The sequence below is a fragment of the Condylura cristata genome, unplaced genomic scaffold (assembly GCF_000260355.1).
Source record: "Condylura cristata isolate star-nosed mole 26May11 unplaced genomic scaffold, ConCri1.0 scaffold00016, whole genome shotgun sequence".
Lineage (NCBI taxonomy): Eukaryota > Metazoa > Chordata > Mammalia > Eulipotyphla > Talpidae > Condylura > Condylura cristata.
Window position 1 is genome coordinate 22,219,673 of NW_004567117.1, and position 21,376 is coordinate 22,241,048.

Below are 21,376 nucleotides of genomic sequence, written 5' to 3' on the forward strand. Positions count from 1 at the left end.
TGCCCTCTCCTCTGCTTCATTCAATCTTCTGTTTCACCCTTCTGTTGAACCGTCAGTCCCATCTTTCAGGTATTCTTCAGGTCTGTAATTTCTGTTTAGATCTTTTAAAAATGTTCTGGAATTCTTCATCAGATAGTTTGCTTATCTCAATTTCTTCAAGGTCTTTTTGGGGGCTTTGTGTTACTATTTTGTTTGCAGCATCTTCCTCTGTCTCCCTTTTCCCCACGATCCTCTGTGTTTTCCAATATGTATTGGCCAAGATTACTACCTCACAAGAATTGGTCTTATGCAGATGATTTCCTGTGGTGTTCAGGAGTGCAGACCCCTCTGGGGACTGAGGTGCTCAAGTTGTATTCCCTGTGTAGCGTCCACATACCTTTTGTGTCAAGAAGCACAGTGCATGGGCCCTTTGAGCTGTGTCTCAGTCACTGAGTTCGGTCAAGGTATGCGACTGCATGCTGAGGAGGCCAGCTGCCTCTGCTTAGTAGATTGGTCAGAACTAGGAATATATGACTTGTGGATTGCTATGTGGGACATCTGGAGGCCTGACACAGCCTCTGGTGCCCTGCACAGGGAAGCTGGTGACTACTGGCCTGCATGGGGTTGATGGGGGTCTGGCACATAGTGGCTGAGGGTCTGCCAATTTGCTGAGAGACGTTTCTCAAGTGCAGACCTGTCATGTGCTGCTGCCCACAGGCATGGGCTGATTTCACAGCAGGGCTGCTCCACAGGCTCTAATAGACTGGGGTGGGGAGATAATAAAATGGTACTCAGAGGCACTGGTATTAACAAAGTTGCAAGAAGCTACCAGTGTTTTTGATCTGAGGATTCTCCCTAAACCTTGCCTCTCAGGTAGATACTGTTCTGATGGTAAGTGGGGTTCTTTCACCTGTGATTAGGACATGTTGGCACCAGTGTTACTGTGGTGATTCCCAGGGCAGGTGAGTCATGCGTGTGCCCTTTAGGGGCAGGACCCTTCATTCCCCGTTGATCCTTGGTTCTCTTGGTGCTGAGCTGTATCAAGAGTTTGTGGAACTTAATACAGGACACAGCTCTCCCTCTACTCCTCAGTGGAAAGCCCCATACCTTTGAACCCTCCCAAACATGGGATTTCATTCTTGGGAGAGCATATCTCTCTCCTGCCAGTTTCAGTGCTTTGCTTTTACCCTTTGTTATAAAAGCTGTTTATCTGGCTTTGGTTCTCTTCTATGTAAATTATTTCCCATGTGATTTAAGAGGTGACTTCAGGTTCTTCCTACACCACCATCTTGACCCAGCACTCCTCTCCTCATCTTAAAGCCAGCACTGATACCTAAAATCCTTCCCAAGCTGCTAATCTCCCTCCTTTTCTCCTTTTTTTCAGCTAACTGGAAGACTCTGATTTAAAAGACTCATAGGATGGGTGAGGCCCACTTAATAATCTCTCTTCCTTATGGCCAGTTGACTGGAGACTTAATGTCAGCTGCAAAATCCCTTCCCAGCAATGCCCAGTCACTGAGTGGCCAGGGGACAGGATTCTTGGGACCCTGTGTTGAATTCTGCCTGTCCCTGTAGATGATACAGAGAAATCGACCTCATGTCCATGTTCGCACCTAACCTAGCATTTTCAAGAAGTTCCTCTTGTGACTGTAACCTCTTGTAACTATAACCTCTTGTGACTGTAACTGTTGTTCCCATCAGTGAGTGCCGGGGATCCTGTTCCCGAACCGGAGGCAGAACCAGAACCAGAACCAGAACCAGAACCAGAACCAGAGCCAGAGCCAGAGCCAGAGCCAGAACCAGAGGCAGAGGTGGGGCAGGTTGCTGATGAGGCCAGCCAGGAAGTAGCCCCTGCCCACCTGGGGACAGAGAGCGGAGTGGAGCGGGCCCTGGAGCACGAGCCAGAAGAGCGAGCCTCCCTCAGTGAGAAAGAGAGACAGAACGAGGAGGTGAACGAGAGGGACAACTGTTCCGCCTCCAGCATCTCATCCTCCAGCAGCACATTAGAGAGGGAGGAGAAGGAGGACAAGCTCTCCAGGGACAGGGGAAATGGTAATAAAGCCCCTTTTCTGAATAATCATATTCCAGGCATCAGAGAACAGAGCCCCAGCTTGCTTGCTTCAGAGATGACCAAATGCGTCAACTCATTTGCATGTGTATGGAGGTAAAGAGTGTGGTCACACAGTCAGTTCCCAGGCAGCTTCCCACCTCATGGAACAGCGCCCCGCACACTGTCTGTCAGGCTGTTACACTGCTACTTGCACTAATGCGTAAAGGGGCCTGCATGGATAATGAGGGCAACCCAGGAATTTTCTTGAGAAGTAAACCCCAAAAGGAAGATACCCCACTTCTAATTGTTAACAATCCATGTAGCTTTTACCAGATTAAAATTAAGAGATGTGTCATGTTGCTATTTCCTTGCAAGTGTTCTCTGAAATCTGTTAAACCATTGTGACTAAATATTTCAGATCAGAGCCAACTTGTTCAAGTGAATTGAACAAGTCCTTCCAGAAAGTAGTACCTTCTAGTGTATGGAGGTCAATTCGGTGTGTCACACTGGAATTTACATAATGTAAATGATGTTCTACAATGGACTCACACCCACTCTGTGGTGTCAAGAGCACGTTTCTCCTTATGGCATGCCCTCTTTTTGGTGTTATACCTGATAAGCATTTAGTTCCCTTTTGTAATGGCAACTGTATGATTAAGAACCAAAAGGAATTTTCATTCTTACCAGGGATTTGAGGAGGGTGCCATTGAGAACTGTAAATGATTCATATAATCATTTATTGTGATTCATATATGACCCATGGGGACAATTTTCCTTCCTATGACTGTGCTATTAGGGTAGCACAGAGTGGGAGCCCCCTCTCACCAGGGAAGGCCTTACTGTGAATCGCCATTCCTTAAGCTACAGAGAGACACACACTTAAGCAACTTACAACTTGGCCCCAAAGGGCAGCATGAAGTCACCACAAGTACCTGCAGACCAGTGGTATGGGGCACACATGGTTTGTTAGTTCACAGATTGAGTACATTGTGTCTAAGGCATAAATGGATGGACTGACGGATGGACTGATGGCTGGCTGGCTGGCTGGCTGGCTGGCTGGCTGGCTGATTGGGTGGATGGACTGACGGATGGATGGAACAAACTATACAATTTCCATGAGACCAGTCAGTGGCTTAATCTAAACTAGTTACTATTTCCATTTTTACCAGTTAGAATGTCCTATTAGATTTTACTATTTATATTGCTGATCACCATTATGCCACTAAGAAGGACTGAAAGACTATTAATTGACATCTTTGGAATTATTGTATCAAAAATCTTGCGTCCATCTTGTTGAGGATAGATGTGTTAAGAGATATTGCATACACTGATACTTAATTTCTTTGAAGGTCAGATTAGTCTCCCAAATTCTCTTATCATTCACATTGAACATAATGATGATCCCATTTTAGGTTGTGTTGGGTAAGTCTTCTTGATCAGCTTAGCCTAGAATTATGTTTTATCTGTTATGAATAACTTTGTCAGAACTGTGTGCAGCAGGCCTAAAATGTAATAAAATAGCTTAGTAAAAATAAGTCAATGAGTAGAACATTTGGCCAGATTGTCCAATAGTGTCCCAAATAAGGACAACTTTCCAAAAACAGAGACTACTCCCAGTAAAAAACCAGAGATGCACTCCCAAAAGTGGGTAGCATCTGGGTGTCTAGACTTGGGAACAAGGGCTGTACTGTGGTTTTCAGCTCCATTCTGGTGCTGTTAAGAGAGGTGACTGCATTTGCTGTAGGTTACTGGTTCCCGGAAGCCCTACTGCTTACAGGCACTATTGTGGAGTCAGGGCAGCTCTGTCCTAACTCTTGCTTTTCTGAATGTTCTCAAGTATCAAAGGCAACTGAAATGACCCCAATCATATGTCAGATGTTTGTATCTGTTTACTGAGAATGAATTTGTAGGATTCCAAAAAGAGTCAACTGATCTGGTGTGTGGTTTCCTTTTCTTCGCTGCATGAGTCCTGTTGCATGGCAGAAGCATTGGTGGGCTACCGTAGCATTCGTCATACTTTGTTCCCATACTTATTTAACTGTCCATCTCCACTTGAATGTGAGCTTTGGGAGAAGGGGGTCTCTGCCTTGATCCTGTGAACCCTTACTTCTGTCTGGGTGTACAGATTATAGCAGTGTCCCATAAAACCACTGATGAATAAACAAATAACGAGACTTCTGGCTAAGAAGGAGAAGCTCCGTGCCTCCCTGGCCCTCCCTCTGACAGCTAAAGCTGATTGTAGCATGAGTATTTACTAACAAGATTCCCTGCTATGTTGGTTTGGAGGGTGTAGAAGGGAGATTGAGAATCACCAGGATGATTTCAGGGATTTTGGAACTGTCAGGAAGATGGATGAATTTACCACATCAGAGACAGGACAGCAAGTCTGGTGAGGAGAATTGGTGTGTGGACAGACGGTGGTATTTAAAGCCCTGACACTGACAAGACGATGACTAAGAAAGCAAGTGTAGATGTTTTTAATCTTTAAGATGCTTAAAGGTTAAACATAAGGAGCAGCCTAGGTGACTGAGAAGGAGGAGCCAGAGGAAGAAATCCAACCAGGTGAGTATTGCATCCAGGAAGTCAAATGAAGGATGTTAGTGGAAGGGTCAGCTGAGATTAGTGCCACCATGAAAGTTACTGGTCACCTGGAGAAGAGCCTCTCTGAAAGATGGTGGGGACAGAACTTCATTGGACTGGGTATAGGAAAGAATAAGGAGAGGGACTGGAGACCATGACCCAACAACTCTGAAGTAGCTTCACACTCCAGGAAAGAAGAAAATTTGCATTTTAGTTGGAGAGTGGTGGTAACCAGGGATTTTTCTTTTTAAAGTTGGGTGAAATTATACGATGTTGATGAGGAGCATGGTAGGTGCAGGAAGGGCATTGTTAGAGGGTTTTCAATGCTGGACTGGCTGACCTGTTAAGTTTGTCAACTGTAATTTATAGTAGTCACAGAGGGAACTGTCATGGTTGGGATTCAGATGCAGTGGGGTGGATATAGAAAAACAGTTCTAGAAGAACTGGAAGAACTGATTTCATCTGTTGAGATGGCAAAGAAGTAAGGTCATCCTTACATGAAGAAGAGATGGGTGGGGAAGATTAGAGGACAGAAGAGCAGTGTAAAGGTCAGCTAGGGGTCATGGTGAACTCACGGGCAGCACTGATGGTCTCCTGAAGACGAGTGACCATGAAGTTAAAGTGAGGCCAGTGGCGTGGTTTATGTAATTATCCAGGCCCTTTGATACAGATGTGGAGTAGAGATGGAGCAAAGTCTTTCCAATACTTACATTGATGAGAGATCATCTTCCTTGCCTCCTCGTATCTCACTCATACCTAGTTAAGACAAAAGCCCCTTCATTACCTGTGACTGAGTGGGTCCTGGCCAGCAGTCATGGATGGGCAGGAAGGGTGAGAGAAATTTCTCGCCTGAGCTTAGGCAGGAGACACAAGTAGGTTCACATGTGTGAGTCTTGCTGCTGGTATATGTCACTGAGACTGAGGTAGCCTTTCTTCCTGGTCAAGAGCATCTTGTCAGCTGTGACCACCTTCCCTTCAATCTTCTCTAATGTCACTCTGCATGCAGAACGCAGGTGTTTACTACTTGGCCTTCTCATTTTCCCCTCTGTCTCTTTTCAGGTTTGTGGTCCACAGGTGTTCAGGATGCCGGTGTAAATGAGCAGTGTGGCGACATCCTCACCAACAAACGGTTCATGCTGGACATGCTGTATGCCCATAACAGAAAGTCCACGGAGGAGGAGGAGGAGGAGGAAGAGGAGGAGGGCCCAGGCCCGGCCAGCAGGACTGAGCAGGGGGCAGAGGCAGTGGCTAGCTTGGCCAGCAGAATATCCACCTTGCAGGCCAACTCTCTAGCCCAGGATGAGAGTGTCAGGAGGGTGGACGTTGACTGTCTGGACAATCGGGGCAGTGTGAAAGCCTTTGCTGAAAAATTTAACAGCGGGGATGTAGGAAGAGGGTCCGTCTCCTCTGACACCGAGCCCAGTGAGAAGGTCTCTGAGAAAGCATCTGCACAGCAGAAGACTGAATCGGATTATATCTGGGACCAGCTCATGGCCAATCCAAGGGAGCTCAGAATCCAAGACATGGATTTCACTGACCTGGGGGAGGAGGATGACATCGACGTCCTGGACGTGGACCCAGGTCACAGGGAGGCCTCCGGGCCACCGCCCCCACCCCCGCCCATCTTTCTGGGTCTGCCTCCCCCACCCCCTCCACCCCTGTTGGACAGTGTGCCTCCCCCTCCTGCCCCTGGTAATTTATTGGCTTCTCCTCCAGTGTTCAATGCTCCTCAGGGCTTAGGGTGGCCCCAGGTACCCAGGGGTCAGCCAGCATTCACAAAGAAAAAGAAGACCATCCGTCTGTTCTGGAATGAAGTGCGACCGTTCGAGTGGCCCTGTAAGAACAACCGCCGCTGCAGAGAATTCCTGTGGTCGAAACTGGAACCCATTAAGGTGGACACTTCCAGGCTGGAACATCTGTTTGAATCGAAATCGAAGGAACTGTCCGTCTCAAAGGTACCACTAGCATCCAGCATGCTGCTTGCTTTGCAGGGTTGCTTTCCACTGTTGAGCAACACTGAAGGGCTTTGTGCTCAGCAAAACCCCCTTCTTTTTAATGAGGTGTATATTGTGACAAAGTTCTCTAAATATAAACATAGTATTACAGTCTTTGTGCTGCATGCCAGGTATAAACTAAGAGAATGGGGAAATCCAGAATAGCTAAGATGGACACCAGCTTCCTAGGAAGATTAGGCAAAGTAGTTCCCAGAGCACCAAATAACCTAGAGGGAAAGACAAAAAAGATTAACCAGGGAACGATCAGATAGCCCAGCAGCAGATGTTGACATTTACTAAAGGAAAGCAGACTTGCTGATTTATCAAACACCTGGACTTTACTGGGGGATGTGTTTATGTACTCTTATCTTCATTGATTATAGTTGATAGTAGCCTCAACTTCAGCTGTAATCACACAATGTGTTTGCAAAAGCAACAATCCAAGTGACATTTTTTTTTTTTGGATAATCCCTTGGTTCAGTCATCATTCTGCAATAATTTAGATGTTTCCAGACGTTATGTCTGCTCTTATAAATGGAAAACACTGTTCATAAAGTTATTGGGCGTCAAAGGTGAAGTCATGGTTAATGAACACTGATAAGTAGAAGATAGTGGGTCACGGATTTTATTCTAATGATTCACTGCATTCATCAGGTCTCCTTTACATATCTTAAAGAAATATTTAAAAAAAACTGTTTTTGGCTATATAATTGTTTTTAAACAGAGAAAACCAAGGTATGAAGAAACAGTTGTGAAATGTGATGTAGGGGTAAGTAGAAGAGTCTAGGCCTTAATCTCGTGAATTAACTTTAGCTTATAAGTTACTCCACTTGTCATCACTCCGGGTGAGTTGACTCCCTGCTTCTGCCACTTGTAATCGATTCTGAATCCACATGTACGGGTGGCATCCTCAGGACAGGAGAGCCCTTCAGACAAGAAGTCCAGTGACAGCGATGGTGCCTGGCACTGCCGTGTGGTGCTCACGGGCCAGGTAAGGGAGCTGTAATCAGCTGATTTTCTTAGCAGATTCCTGCCAGTGCTCAGAAACTGCTGCTCTTCCTGCTGCTGTTGACCCTGGTGCCGATTTCTGCCCAGGCTCAGGATATGAAGCTATCCCGTTTCCGACCTCAAGAAACCCCCCCAAGTCAGAATCTTATTTCTAAGAAGATTTATTTATGCATAAAAAAACTGGGGTGCAGGCCAGAGGTGCAAAGAATGTGAGAGGATGCACCAGAGAGTGGGAAGCAGAAGAGGCAGTGAAGCGCACTGCTGAGGGGAGCAGCGCGCAGGTCAGGAGAGGTCTGCCGCGCCATGTGGGTCAGCTCCTGGGCTGGGGGTTGAACTCCTGCTGCAGTGGTTGTGGCTAGCTTCATAGTGCTGCACTTTAACCAGTTGTGCCACCAGGGAGGGCCCCTTTCCCTTATTTAAAAATCAAAACTGCTAGGACCCAGTATAGGAAATCATGACCAATGTGTCCTCACCCTTAGTGGAAAATAAACTGACCTCCTTTTTCCCTTTTAGAAATTGTCACCTAGGAAAGTGATGCTATGTTCCCCTCTTGGTGTCTGTCTGCCCTGCCCTCCTCAGCCCTGACCCACCCACATGGGCCCTAAAATTATTATTAAGGTCAGGCCTGGCACTTAGGAGAAGAGTGGCTCGGCTGGGTTAAAACAGCAACCTCTGTAGTCCCAAGAGTTACCCAGTTACCTACCACCCTCCGATGCATTGATTTGTTTGACCACTTCCCTTCATCCTTCTTCCCAAAGAGGACTCTTGTGACCAGCTTCACCCTCTGTGCTTCTGAGGTTGCATTCTGGAGGTTGCTGGCTCTTGGTTCAGCATAGGGAGGAAGGAAAAGGAGTAAACTTTGGTGGTCAAGGCACTTTGACTTCATTTCTGCAAAGCAAAGGGCAAGGTTATACATTGCCTTGAGTGGACTCAAGATGGATGGCTCACCTCCAGCCCTCTCAGGCCTACTTCAGAGGGTGAGAAGCATCCTTTGAGATGTTCTTGAAATAGACAAGTTTTTTCTTCCTTAAAGTAGATAGACACCTCTTAAAGCACTTCATTGCTAAAGGACAAATGTTGACCTTGTTACCACGTGGGCGCATAAGAGGAAAGGATGATAGTGAAAACTTCACTAAACTGACTCCAAATTATTCTGCTGTAAGACTCAGGAGCTTATATTGTGTTGTGGATGGGGGTGGATAGGATATGTGAACAGTGGCTAATTTGCAGATGTTATGGAATTTGAGGGTGGTTTAGCTAGAACACATCATATTGACAAGTTGACTGTTGTGTAAATGGTACCAGTAGCGGTAGCAACAATTTTACTTCTGCTTCTAGCCCTTGAATATGATTTTTAAAAAATACAACTGTAAACAGCTACTTGCACATCCAGTCCCCTGAGTTTTTCATCACAAGAAAGCACATCAAAGCTGAAAGAAATTGGCTCCACAAGACAGCATAGAGTAAGGGAGGAGTGTTTTCTGTTTCCATAAAACAAACAACAAAACCTTACCTAGACCAGAGTGATAGGGCAGAATCATGGCAACCAAATCTCCTCCCCAAACTAAGTTTCAAACTAAGCACAGACTAATGTGCTTTTTGGTTTCCTTTCCAAATAATTTCTGCAACTAGATCCAATTTCTCTCTCAGCAGAAACATACATACATATCTTCCATAAGATGACTTTGAATATGCTTTGTGGAGAAAGGCAGAGATCCTGTATTGAATTTGCTCATGTGGTGTTTCCTTGTGTATCCAGGAGGGTCCTGGTGGGTGTCTGGGGTTCTCAGTGTAATCACTAGAATGTTTCCTTTCCTTCTCAGAAGTCTCCTGGTTAGGGTCATAGATTAAATAGATTTATCCTGGAACTGTTATCCAGTGGGCTTCTGCTATTGAAGACCAAAACAACAAATAGGAGATTTTTTTTTTGAGATTTATTTATTTATTCGTGCAGAACTGGGGTACAGGCCAGAGGTTCAGGGGCAGCGAGAGGCTTACCAGAGACAGAGCAGGGAGCAGAATAGGCAGATCTACGAAGTACACTGCTGAGGGGAGCAGTGGGCGGGTCAGGAGAGTTGGCCGGTCCCTTGTGGATCACCTCCGGGGCTGGGGATCGACCTCGCACTGCTGCATCCTAACCCATTGCACCACCAGGGAGGGTCAAATACTTTTTTTCTAAACTTAACAATAGGGCAAACATATTCTGGTAACTTTCTAAAGAACTTTATTCCTAACTAACAGCTTTCCAGCCTTTATTTTAGACTTACGTGATTTCTGTTGTTGTTTGCCTACTGTTTTCTCATATATATTGTTGTCTTGTCATAGGACTGAGGAAAATGCCATAGTTGTCACATCTTTATGACACTGTATTGTGGCATCATTGTCACTTTCTCACTACATAGTTTTGGAAGTGGGGTGTTAGTCTCCTGGCAGTTATCAGGGAATGAGGTGGGGTGATCTACCATTTCTAGAACTTGTAGCTTGCCGGGCCATACCCGCTCTGTGGGTAGATGCTGAGTCTCTCAAGGAGTAGCTGGCCTTTCACGGAAGCACTTTCCTCTTAGTAGTATTCTCCCAGACTCACACAGTTCTCATCATAAATCACATTCTTAGCCCAGTTTTTATTTTCAGTCCCAGAGCCCTCTGGGATGACAACTTCCAGGTGCTGAATAGCCACTTTTGAAAGGTTCCATTCTTTACTTCTATGAATTTACTCCTCAGAAACTCAAAGGTAGGTCTTCTGTGACAGCATTTAAGGAAACCTTGGAAAACACACATTCACCTGACAAGACCCCACGGCCCCTCAGTTATGATCAGACTCCCTCACACATGCACAAACTTTTTCCCCCTCACATGGACTGCAGCGCAGTCCTCCTCCCTGGGACTTGACCCTCTGATCATGGAATCCCATAGACAGAAGTTCCCGTACCTGTGTGGAGAGGTGGACAGGGCTTCTGTTGTATTTCCAAGAACCACACCCGTGCTTTGGTTGCATGTTATTCACTGCAGCAGAGAATGTGTCCCTGCCTTCAGGAGGTGGCTACATTCAACTCTAGAGCCTCCCAGCCCCTGAGTGTGGAAGGGAGGTTTCTCAGTAACTGAAAACTTAGCCCCCTAGAATTGCGAGGAATTTGGCATTTCAGGGACAGACCAAACTCATTTGAACATGGATAAAAGCTTCCTGCACTGTCCATAGTTGTAGGGACTTCTTACTAGTTATGAAAATAGCAGGACCCACCGGCTTCATCTTGGAACAGGGAGGGGGACTAACTAGGTTTTTGTATCCTAAGAATTATTCCTCTTTCTTATCCTACTTGCATTTCTGTTCTTGAAAGAAAATTTTCTACCCACCCAGCAGTCCCATCTCAAAAGTCTCATACCTTTTGAAAGTCCAAACCAGGGACTCTAGTTCCATCAGAGATCTTTTAAACATGGTAATTTGAGCCTAGACTAAGGAGATCAGGACCTTTAAGGATGAAACCCAGGAATCACAGTTGGGATTTCTTTTGTATTCCCAAGTCGTAAAGTACTGATCTAAATACGTCTTTGGGTTTTGATTGCTCATAACTGTTTCCTGCTTAGATGAATGCTGTTGAGATTTTCCTAGTTAGTGGTAGCAACTCAGTGTTTGCCTATTCTGCCTTTCGTCTTGGAGATGGCCATGTTATATGGTAAAGGAGAAACTCCTGTTCAGTAACCAAAACCCAACCCAATTTATATTAAATTCATATTATATTAAAGTCCTGGTTTGGACTTTCAAAAGGTATGAGACTTTTGAGATGGGACTGCTGGGTGGGTAGAAAACTTTCTTTCAAGAACAGAAATGCAAGTAGGATAAGAAAGAAAGCAGAATAATTAAATTTATATTAATTTATATTAAAGCCCTAATTGGTTTTATTTAAGAATTCACGAATTGGGCAGAAGCCCATTTAGCAAAGTTTTCTGAAAACAGTGAAATTGGAAACCTTTTTAGGCAGAAGGGAAGAAAGGGAAGAGAGAATTATTGCAGACTTAGGTAACCTGCCTGTGGTGTAGGATAGGTCTTGTGGAAGATTATCTCATCTTTGGGAAACAGAAAAGCTAAAGTGTTGATGCCGGCAGGAAGTTTGATATTGACCAATTAGGGCTACATCCTTGGGGGAGTTTGAAGCTGCACTTAGGTTAGGTATTAAGTCTTGGTAGAATTAACATAAGCACTCATTGGTGTACTAATTTTCTTTTTAACACCCCTGATCGTTCTCCAGAACTCCCCTTTCTGCTAGTCCTGGAGTCTAGTCTGTTATTTGACATGTGACTATCACCGTGATATTCTCCTTATAAGACATTTCAACCATCTCTGTTGCAAAGATATCTTCAGTTCTACCCAGGGCATGCTCATTTTCTAGATCTAGTCCCACCCTGTGATTCCATGTGCCTGAGAATCTGCAGAGACACTCATGGGCATCCCTGTACTATTTGCAGTCATTACAAAGCCCCCTGTGAGTTGTCCAGCTCCACTGAAAGCAGGTCTGCAAGCCAAATTGAGCACCAAGTCTGCACTTTCCCTGGAACTCCCATTTATTCAAGGTGGCAACTCTGATCTGACATTCCTATTTTTGTAGACCTTTCGTCAGGAAACACGGTAACTGCATTAATTATGAAACATATACATTGTCAGCCATGTATTTTAAAATAATATGTCAATAGAGTAAAAACAAAAAGAGAGTCCTGGAGGTGAAAATAACTAAGAACTGGGTAGAAGACACTTGCTATGTCACATTGCCCTAAGCACGTTATGTGTTTTAATACCACTAACACTTCTAGTGGTTCTAGGAGACACTCCTGCCATGCATCTTCTTGCCCAGATGTTGTTCTCACTGCATGAGCTCCATTATCTCATTTCATCCTTCCCACAGATCCTGTGAGCAAAACCCTGTGAGATAGATTCCAGAGGGAAATAAGGCATAGAGAAGTTCAGTGACTGACCAAGGTCATAAAGACCTGAGTGAGTCAAGCCCCAACTGAACCCCGGAAGCCTTGCTGCTCTGAAGAATCTCGATTTCCCTTCAGAGCTCCCGAGTCTGTCCTCTGATGCCTGGCTACTCCCCTACAGGCTTGTATTTCTGCTCTGCCTTGCAGTTTTCTCCAAGGAAGAAATGTGCATTAATCCAGTGTGTCATGGTGTTAACCGCCATACTTTATTTGAAGTTATTTTATTTGGTTCCTTATAGAATATGGCCTTTCATATGGATTGATATCTTGGCATTTTTGTTGAAACACCTCGAACCATTATATGAGAGTTCTTTCTGCACTACCATGCAACTCTGTTCTTTCATTCTAGCTTACCTAGTGCCAACACTACACTTAACCATGGTTCAGTTATGGCTTTTGACTTTATGATGGTACAACTAGTGATAAGCATTCAGTAGAAAATATAGTTAAATATTGAATTAGAACATTCTGTTTTTCACTTTTGGTATAATATCCAATAAAACTCATGATGGTCAACACTTTATTATAAAATTATAGATTTTGTGTTAGATCAGTTGGGGAAAATCAACTAATATAAGTGTTTTAAGTATATTTCAGATAGGTTGGGATTAGATGTGATGTTTGGTATGTTAGGAATGTTATATACAGTTTGACTTAATGGTGTTTTCAACTTAGTTTATTACCCTTAATCAAGGAAGATTTATCTATTCATTTTTGATGTTTTTATGGTTGATAGATTCTTATATAGATTTGACATATATATACTAACATACTTTTTAGAATATTTCCCCCCCCCCTTTTTTTTACATATACTCAATTTGGGGATTTTTTTCTAATTTCAAAAAGAAATCTAGTTGGACTTGTGATTGGAGTTATTTTAAATATATGTTAGATGAAAGATGGTAGACTTCATTTAAATTCTAGCTATCCGTCTACCTAGGAACACGTTGTTCCTTGACTAGCCCTTGCAGATGTTGTTCTGAGGGAGAGAGAGATGGGCCTCTGTCTACTCCCTCCCCTGGGGCACAATGACCCCAAAGCCCTTGAGTGCTCAGTAGCACCCAGTAGGGAATTGCTTTCCATCATAAAGGAGAACATTTAAAACACCTCTTGGATAAAATCCAGAAATTGGATCGTTCTGTTTTTGATTTGACTTTCTTATTCTTTCCTTCCCATGGTGGTTGGAATCTCTGAGACATGTAGGGTCATCTATCAGAATAGCTCTCTCCATTTCTTTTGGATGCCTGGCAGCTTGCTTCTCCATGTGGGGGAGTGTTGTTTCCTGGTGCCAAATGAGTTGGGAGTGGGGACAAGGACATGGAGACTCAGTCACCCCATGGGTTTAGGTAGGTCATTTGCTGCCCATGGACGCTAACTGAAGAGAAGGGCTGCAGTGAGAGTTGTGTTTCTCCTTCAAACGATTTACCATGGGCTGTCTCTCCCAAGGTCTCCGTCTTTTTTCATTTGCGCAAAGTCTCCTGCTCAGGCATTATCTCCTGGCTCCTAGACTGAGGGACACTGGATAGATGAGGAGTTAAGAACTAATGATTCCAGGGAACCCCCACCTTGTGGTACTCACCTCCTATGTGGGAGCCTGTCTATGAGCAGTAGCCTCTGCAGTCCAAGTCCTAGGCACTCCCCATCTCCACATGGCTCATTCCTTGTGCTCACAAGATGTGTGCTGCACCTCCAAGACTCATTCCACATTCTAGGCAAGAAGAATGGGGAATGGTAAAAGGCACAGTCCATTGGGTTAATTGGGAAAACAAAAGCCAGAACTGAGTCAGAGGCCAACTTTAGATGCAAGGGGTCCAGGGAGGTGACTGATTACCAGACATCGCCAGCCTAATAAAATCACAGTCTGGTTAGTGAGCATGGAAGAGGGAATGGATGTTAGTGATGTGTCCTGCACCCGGGACTCAAATATTGGCTTTGCACATTATAACATCCCTCTTCACTGCTGGTATTTAACCTTTTGCCAAACCATTTCTCATTCCTCCTTAGCATTTCATATGTAAAATATTTTAAATTAGATTAAAAAGCTAATAAGCTTATTTGATTAAAAACATGGGAGGCAAGCTTGCTGTGCAGATCGCAGGCATACCCACACCACATGTCCCTGAGAGCCCGCCGCTGCTCAAAGCCGGTGGCCGCACCCGCAGGCCTCGCTCCTCCCGGCCACCATGCCCCCAAATAGCTGGGATGCTTTCAGTGATGTTCTTCACAATGGAGTTTTAATTACCAAAGGCATACTTAAGGATCTAAAATAGAATTTTAGCAGTTGAGTCTGGAAAGGCCATGTAGGACTCCAGGGGCCACAGCCCATTTCCCCTGGCAGCTTCTCCAGCTCAGCTGCTTCAGCCTGCTAAGTTCCCTTCTTCAGAGGAGAACTTCATGCAGGAGCCAGATGGTGCTCGGCTGGGGCCCACCTCTGCCGTGCTGTCAGAGCCCTGGACTGGCTCCTGAGATTCCCCCGAAGTGCTTCCTCCATGCTGCCAACTTGTCTCTGGCCGTTTCCAGTAACGGAGACAAAGGCATCTTTTATCCCCTTCCAACTCCAGGCTGGGTCCTAAATCTTCAGGTCCCCACTTAAGTGTCAGCTTCTCTAGACTCTGGGCCCGCCACCCCCAGGTGAGTTAGTGACCCCAGCATGCACCTCATTTCTCGGTGCTGAGTGTGTCTTTTCCTGCAGGACATCCACTGTCCATCGCATTCATCTTTGTCTTCCTGGGCTTATTACCTGAATCAAAATAATCATCCTCCCAGCTCTGTTAGGCTCAAAGGAAACCTGAACACACACACACAGCTTGTCAGGTCTTCCCACTGGCAACCCATGTCCCCAGAGCCCCCGCCCATAGCTTCCCAAGAGCTAAAAGTAGAAACTGAGGACCTTCTCACAGTTCTGGGCATAGGCCAGTGTTCACACCTCACACACTTACTGGGTTCTGACCACACTTCCCCCACCAGGTCAACAAGGAAGCCACACACACAAGGACTCTGTGATGACATAGGACATCTCTTGTCCCCTGTCCCCTTCTCAGACTCTGTCTAGTTGTACCTCCTTCCTCCTCGCCATTCATGCCCTTTCTGTGTCCTTCCTTGGAAGGCCCCTTCTAGCCACCAATTAGACAGCCCTGTAGATTTTGAATGTGGCAGGTGCTCTGATGTGAGGGGCAGAGGCGTGCATTGTGAGGGGATCCCTGGGGGAGTGCAGCTGGTCATCCAGAAGCCCGCATTGCCAGATTCTTCGCATCCCTCCTGTGTGTGCACTACATGTGACAATTGCATCCGTCCCCGAGTTACCACAGGCACTCGGGCCAACCAAGGGCAGCCTACCCTTCCAAGCCACAGGAAGGGAACACAGAGGTTTTTGTTGTTTCTACTGCTTCTATGAGGGGAAAAAAAGTACTTTTTTTCCTTGTGAATATCACATTTTTCCCAATTGAAGGAAACTCAATTTTATTTTCTAATGTGTCTGACTCGTGACATTCATGGCTGACTAGCACTTAACTCTCAGCACTGAGCTCTGGTCTCTTTCTTCTATGCTGAGTGGTAGCCAGTCCTCCCCTGAGCCGAGTTGGGGCCATTTGTTTTCACCTCTAACTAGGCAGTGAACTTGCTTTCAATAATGAAACACAGGAAGGAAGGACCAAAGATGATGCATTACTCTTGACTTCTTCTTATTTTATCACCAAGAAAACTGCTGCAGATGGAAAAAGACAGGAGATCATCGTCCTGGATTCCAAGAGGAGCAATGCTATCAATATTGGTCTGACGGTACTTCCCCCTCCAAGGACCATTAAGATAGCCATTCTGAATTTTGATGAATATGCCTTAAACAAAGAAGGAATCGAGGTAAGAGAAGTCCCATCAAGCATTGTTTGTGTTCTGTAATATGTCCCATATGTACAGAATTACTGTGTCCAATGTGACTTTCTCTGCAGGGTGGCTTGCCATTTTTCTGTCTCAGCCAAACTCTGAATAATGTTAATAATTCTCACTTCTTTTTTTTAACTTCTGATGGAGGGGAGCCTCCTTGGCCTATGAAGTTCAGAGATCTTCAACCTCTGGTTCATTTACTTAGTTCTTGCTACCCAAAGTCCACCTACCTCAAAGTGGAAGAAGAAAATAACCTTTTAGGAGATTGGTATAGTCACCTTAAGGGTCCTTTTAAGTCAGATATATTTACTAAACAGTTTTAAATTAGAGTTTTCTATGTGGACTCGCCTCCCTGTAAGTGGCTTTGTTTCTCTTTTATTCTCTTCTGGCATCCATTGGGGTGTGTAGAGAGGAGTTTGATGTGATAAGTTAGAGATTAAAGTTGATGTGGTTAATTATAGTCAACTGAGTCTTTGGCATTTGCTATGTGAATGTTGTGTACGGGGAAAGGTAGGTGACGAGGGTCCTTCTACACAGCTGGAGGAGACCCAGCTGGCCCACTGCTTGCCTGCTCTGTCAGAGTTCAGTGCTCTTTTCTCTTCACCATGGGCTGCCACTGGTCACTTTACTGAGGACGGCTTGTGACACATTAATTCTCATAAGCCAATAACAGATAAAAGTGAGTAGAGCCAGTGGCTCAGTCACGGATTCCTACCCAAGGGCATTGTGCCCTGGGGTCCTGTTGGGTCAGAGCAGGGATCTGAGGACACTCCAACTGTGGCATTGGGTAGCACCCAACCCAATCTCCTGCTGGTAGGGAGTCTGGATTTCTTTAAAGCCTTTCCATAGTTGCGGTTCACTAAAATGCAGCTTTATTTGAAAAACTCAAAAGTGAAGAGAGCCAATGAAGACAAACTAGAGGGAGGGCTCAGGCCACTGTGTTGGATGCACTGTGGCCCTGAAAGCAGGAGGGAGTACTGAGGCTCCTGGGGCCAGGGGGACATCTCAACCGAGCCAGACAGGTATGCTTTGCAAAAAAAGAAAAGCAGAGGCCCTGCAGGAAAAACTGTCTTCATAGAGATCTGTACTGAGTAGACTGGAGTCTCTCTCAAATGTCTGTCCATCCAGAACTTCAGACTGTGACCTTATTTGGAAGTAGGGTCTTTGCAGATGTAATCAAGTTAAGATGAGGTCATACTGGAATGGGTCCTGCTCAGTGACTAGCGTCCTTATAAGAAGAGGGAGGTTTGGACATCCACCCAGACAGGAGAATGCCATGTGAAGACAGAACACACAGGGAGACCAGAGAGACGGCCAAACAAAGGCCATGTGACAATGGACAGCGATTGGAGTGATGCATTTACAAGCCATGAAATCCCAAGGGTGGCCTGCAATGCTCAGAAGCTGCAAAGAGACAAGAAAAGATCCTCACCTGGATCCTGCAGAGAGAATGGCCCAGCTGACACCTGGATATCAGACGGTAGTCGCTCCCACTGGGAGAGAATAGACTTCAGTGTTCTAAGGTATCAGTTTCCAGCACCTTGCTAGGGTGGTCCAAGGACATCAGTACAGGCCATAGTAACTTTCCTTAGAGAAGCCTGGATGTGTGCCCTTCCAGGAGCAGGCGCAAGAAGGGAAATGCCTGGGGAGTGGTTGAGCCCCTTTGTGGTCAGGCCTCAAGGCAGCTTGGAATATCCAGGTGGGCAGCCAAGTGGGCAGGTAGCCATGGAGACACAGGGTATAAAGGAAAATCAGGTGACAGCAACCAAATACAGAGAGGAACATTGAGGAAGCTTCCGGACAGTGGGAAAGGGACAGAGCATGCCTCGGTGTGTGGCAGTCTGTGATCTCTGATCTCAGGCACCTCAGCAACATGGCAGCTCTCGTTCATGTGCTGAGCCAAGCCGGATACCCACAGCTGCTTCTCCAGGCTTCCCGTTCAAGAGGTAAACCAGGACCAAGAAGAGGTGAAAGTTGCTTGTTACAGGTCTTTACTAATAAGGTTTCCAGCTGCTGTTCAAAAGGCCCTTTGCCAAACTGCTTCTTGGAAGCAGGCTCTGTAGCATGGCACTGCGGCGTCCTGGGGCCACTGGAAATCAGTGTGTGCCTGAATGTGATGAAGATCAGACAGAGCTGTCCTGCGGCTTAGCTGAGCCACCCACTCGTCTGTTTCTTGGGTTGCCATGAAAATCTAAGTGGTAATTAACTAAACTGATTAAGCCCTTTTTCATAGGAAAACTAAACTTCAGAACAATATTCTGGGGCCCTCCCTATGGGGTAACATAAACGACCGAGTTGTCACAAATAGAAGTTTGAAGGCTCTTTTTCTCTCTTGCTTCTCTAATTTTTGTGGTGTCTGCCACCTCAGAGGGCAGCATGATTGAACAGTCCCAATTGACTTTAACCTGCCTCTGTTGGCTGCCAGCCCCATCAGCAGCCGAGCAACAGAAGTCCCTTCAGCCACAGTACAAAAGAACGGACTCTTCAGCAGCTTTTGTGTGATACTAACCCTACCCATGCGTGTCCACGGAGGGGACAAAGCACAGGGCCAGTCACCGAACAGTAACTGCTCTGGTAGATGTGTATTTCTAGTTGAATTACCATGAACTAGGGGGAGCCCCAAGGTGGTTCTTCAGCTCTGCCTTGATGGGTCTAACCTGACTTCAGGTGACTCATTTCCTCTGCAAGTTCAGGGCAATGATTTCTGCCCTATGTACCTCACTAAATAGTCAGAAGAACAAGAAAAGACACTATGAAGACAACTTGACAAGTTATGAAAAAGGTGTGCTTATGTATGCATATGCATATATATAGATAGATATACACACATATATTTGCATGTGTATTGTGTATGTATGTGCAAACATGATTATATGCTTATATATGTCTATATGCACACACATATAAAATATCCCTCCATGAAGATAAGTGCACAAGGAGAAAACCATTGTCACACAAGTGTATGCAAGTTGTGTCCATATTCACCTCAACTCAAAGGTTCTACCTTTCTGGTATTGCCCCAAAAATCCTTGTACTAGATTTTTATCTAGAGCTGTGTCTATTAAAATGAGACTGATGCGTTTTTCTCTAACATACAGTTCTCAGATACAAAAGCAAATATGTTTAAAGCATTGCTGGAGAGATACTGGGTAAAGTGAAAATAGTAAAACCACTGAGATTATCACATAGTGGCCATGTTTGATGTTTTTCTGTGAAACTATATGGTGATCATAAAATTGTCCATGGATCTACTGGCATGGGAGAAGAGCAAACAAAAGAGAAAAGGTACCTCCTCATTCTCATCGCCTTCTCTGTCCACAGAGAAGGGCCATTACCTCATAGGAGGTAGCTTTGACCTGCCGTTCCACTATCTTACGACTATTTTTATTGTCAGTGATGTGTAAAAAATTAAATAAAATGGCAGGTGGCAATCTCATAAATCTTCAACAATGACCAAATGGTTTAGATTAGTCAGAGAAATGAAAAACAAAATAAGAGTGTTTGACTACTTTCCCAAAAGGGGGGGGGGGAAGAATAGCCTAAAATCATCTCAAGAAAATGCTTTCTGAAGAAGGAAAGAGGGAAGAGCATTGACACTTTTTGTTTTGACCTTCTTGTGCTTGCTTAGCACTATTAAGCAGGTAAGCAACTTGAAATAAAAATTTTCATAAAGTTTTCATTTTGAAACTTGAGTTCAAATCCTGGATGGCAGACATGGTGTCTGCTCAGATTACCTAGGTTATTTTCTTACTACCCTCTCTGTGACTGGTGGGGTCATCTCCCATGCAATTTGGTATCGCTGTCTTCAGACAAATGACTAATCCTCCTCTCACTCGCTGTCCCAGGACAGCTCCTACCCGACCAGGAGACATCGTGAAGCACCATCGTGTAAACATCTGCTTGCTTACTCATGGTGCTATCAAATGTCCAGTATTTGATTCTGTTCGCTTTTGCTTTAAACCAGAGTGTGAACTGGTATTCCATTCCACATTTTAAAATATGTGTGCATTCATGGAATGCCTGCCACAGTCAGGACTCTAAATGGTACCATCTTCTGAAAAAGCCCTGATGCTGTCCCTTTCCAGTCACTTCTTCAACTGACCTGTTGCCCTGACAACCCCCGATCTGTTCTTTTTACCATATTTTATCTAGAATGTCAAGTAAGTGGAACCATACAGGGTGTCACTTTTGAAGACTAGCTTCTTTCACTCAGCATGGTTCTTTTGAGAGTCAGCCAAGTGATCTTACATGGCTGTGCTTTGTCCCTGTTGCTGCCAAGGACCATTGTACCCTAGATGCACCACAGCTGGTCTTTTTACCTGTTGAAGAATATGTAGCTTGGTCTAGTGTTTGGCAACTTGGAAACAAACGCTTCTGTATGAACCTAAGTTTCATTATTTTTAGGGTAGAGACCTACAAGAGACTGGCCCTTTGAACCATGCCATGCCTACCTACTACAGAGTCAGATGGAAGCGCTGTTGAAACTTTTGGAGAATTGTAGCTTGTGACATTTTTTATTTTATTTTTTTGCACAGAGAAAAAATTTTTAATTTGGTGGATGTCTAATTGTTCAACTTGTTCATTTTTTTGTATCATCTAAGAAGTCATTATCTGCTGTGGGTCACAAAGATTTTTCTCCTGTATTTCCCCCTAAAAATTCTGTTGTTCTACCTTTTATGTTTAGATCTGTGAGCCATTTTGAGTTAATTTATAGATAAATGTAATACTTATTTTTGGATTTTTTGCATGTAGATTCAGTTGTACCAACACAACTTGTTGGAAACACTCTTTTCCCACTGAATAGTCTTTGCACCTTGTTCACACCAATGGGTCATATTTGTGTAGTCTGTTTCTGGATTCCCTATTTTGTCCTATTGATTCACTTGTCTAGCCTATTACCTGTGCCCTCTTTTTT

At 44.8% G+C, this 21,376-nt stretch overlaps 1 protein-coding gene across 1 annotated transcript in view; it reads left to right on the forward strand.

Moving 5' to 3' along the window:
- Positions 1-21,376, forward strand: part of FHOD3 (formin homology 2 domain containing 3) — a 385,640-nt gene that overhangs the window by 334,079 nt on the left and 30,185 nt on the right. The window contains exons 17-19 of the mRNA XM_012725906.1: positions 1,681-2,031; positions 5,669-6,564; positions 16,279-16,437. Of these exons, the coding sequence (XP_012581360.1) occupies positions 1,681-2,031; positions 5,669-6,564; positions 16,279-16,437 (1,406 nt within the window). The remainder of the gene's footprint in view (positions 1-1,680; positions 2,032-5,668; positions 6,565-16,278; positions 16,438-21,376) is intronic.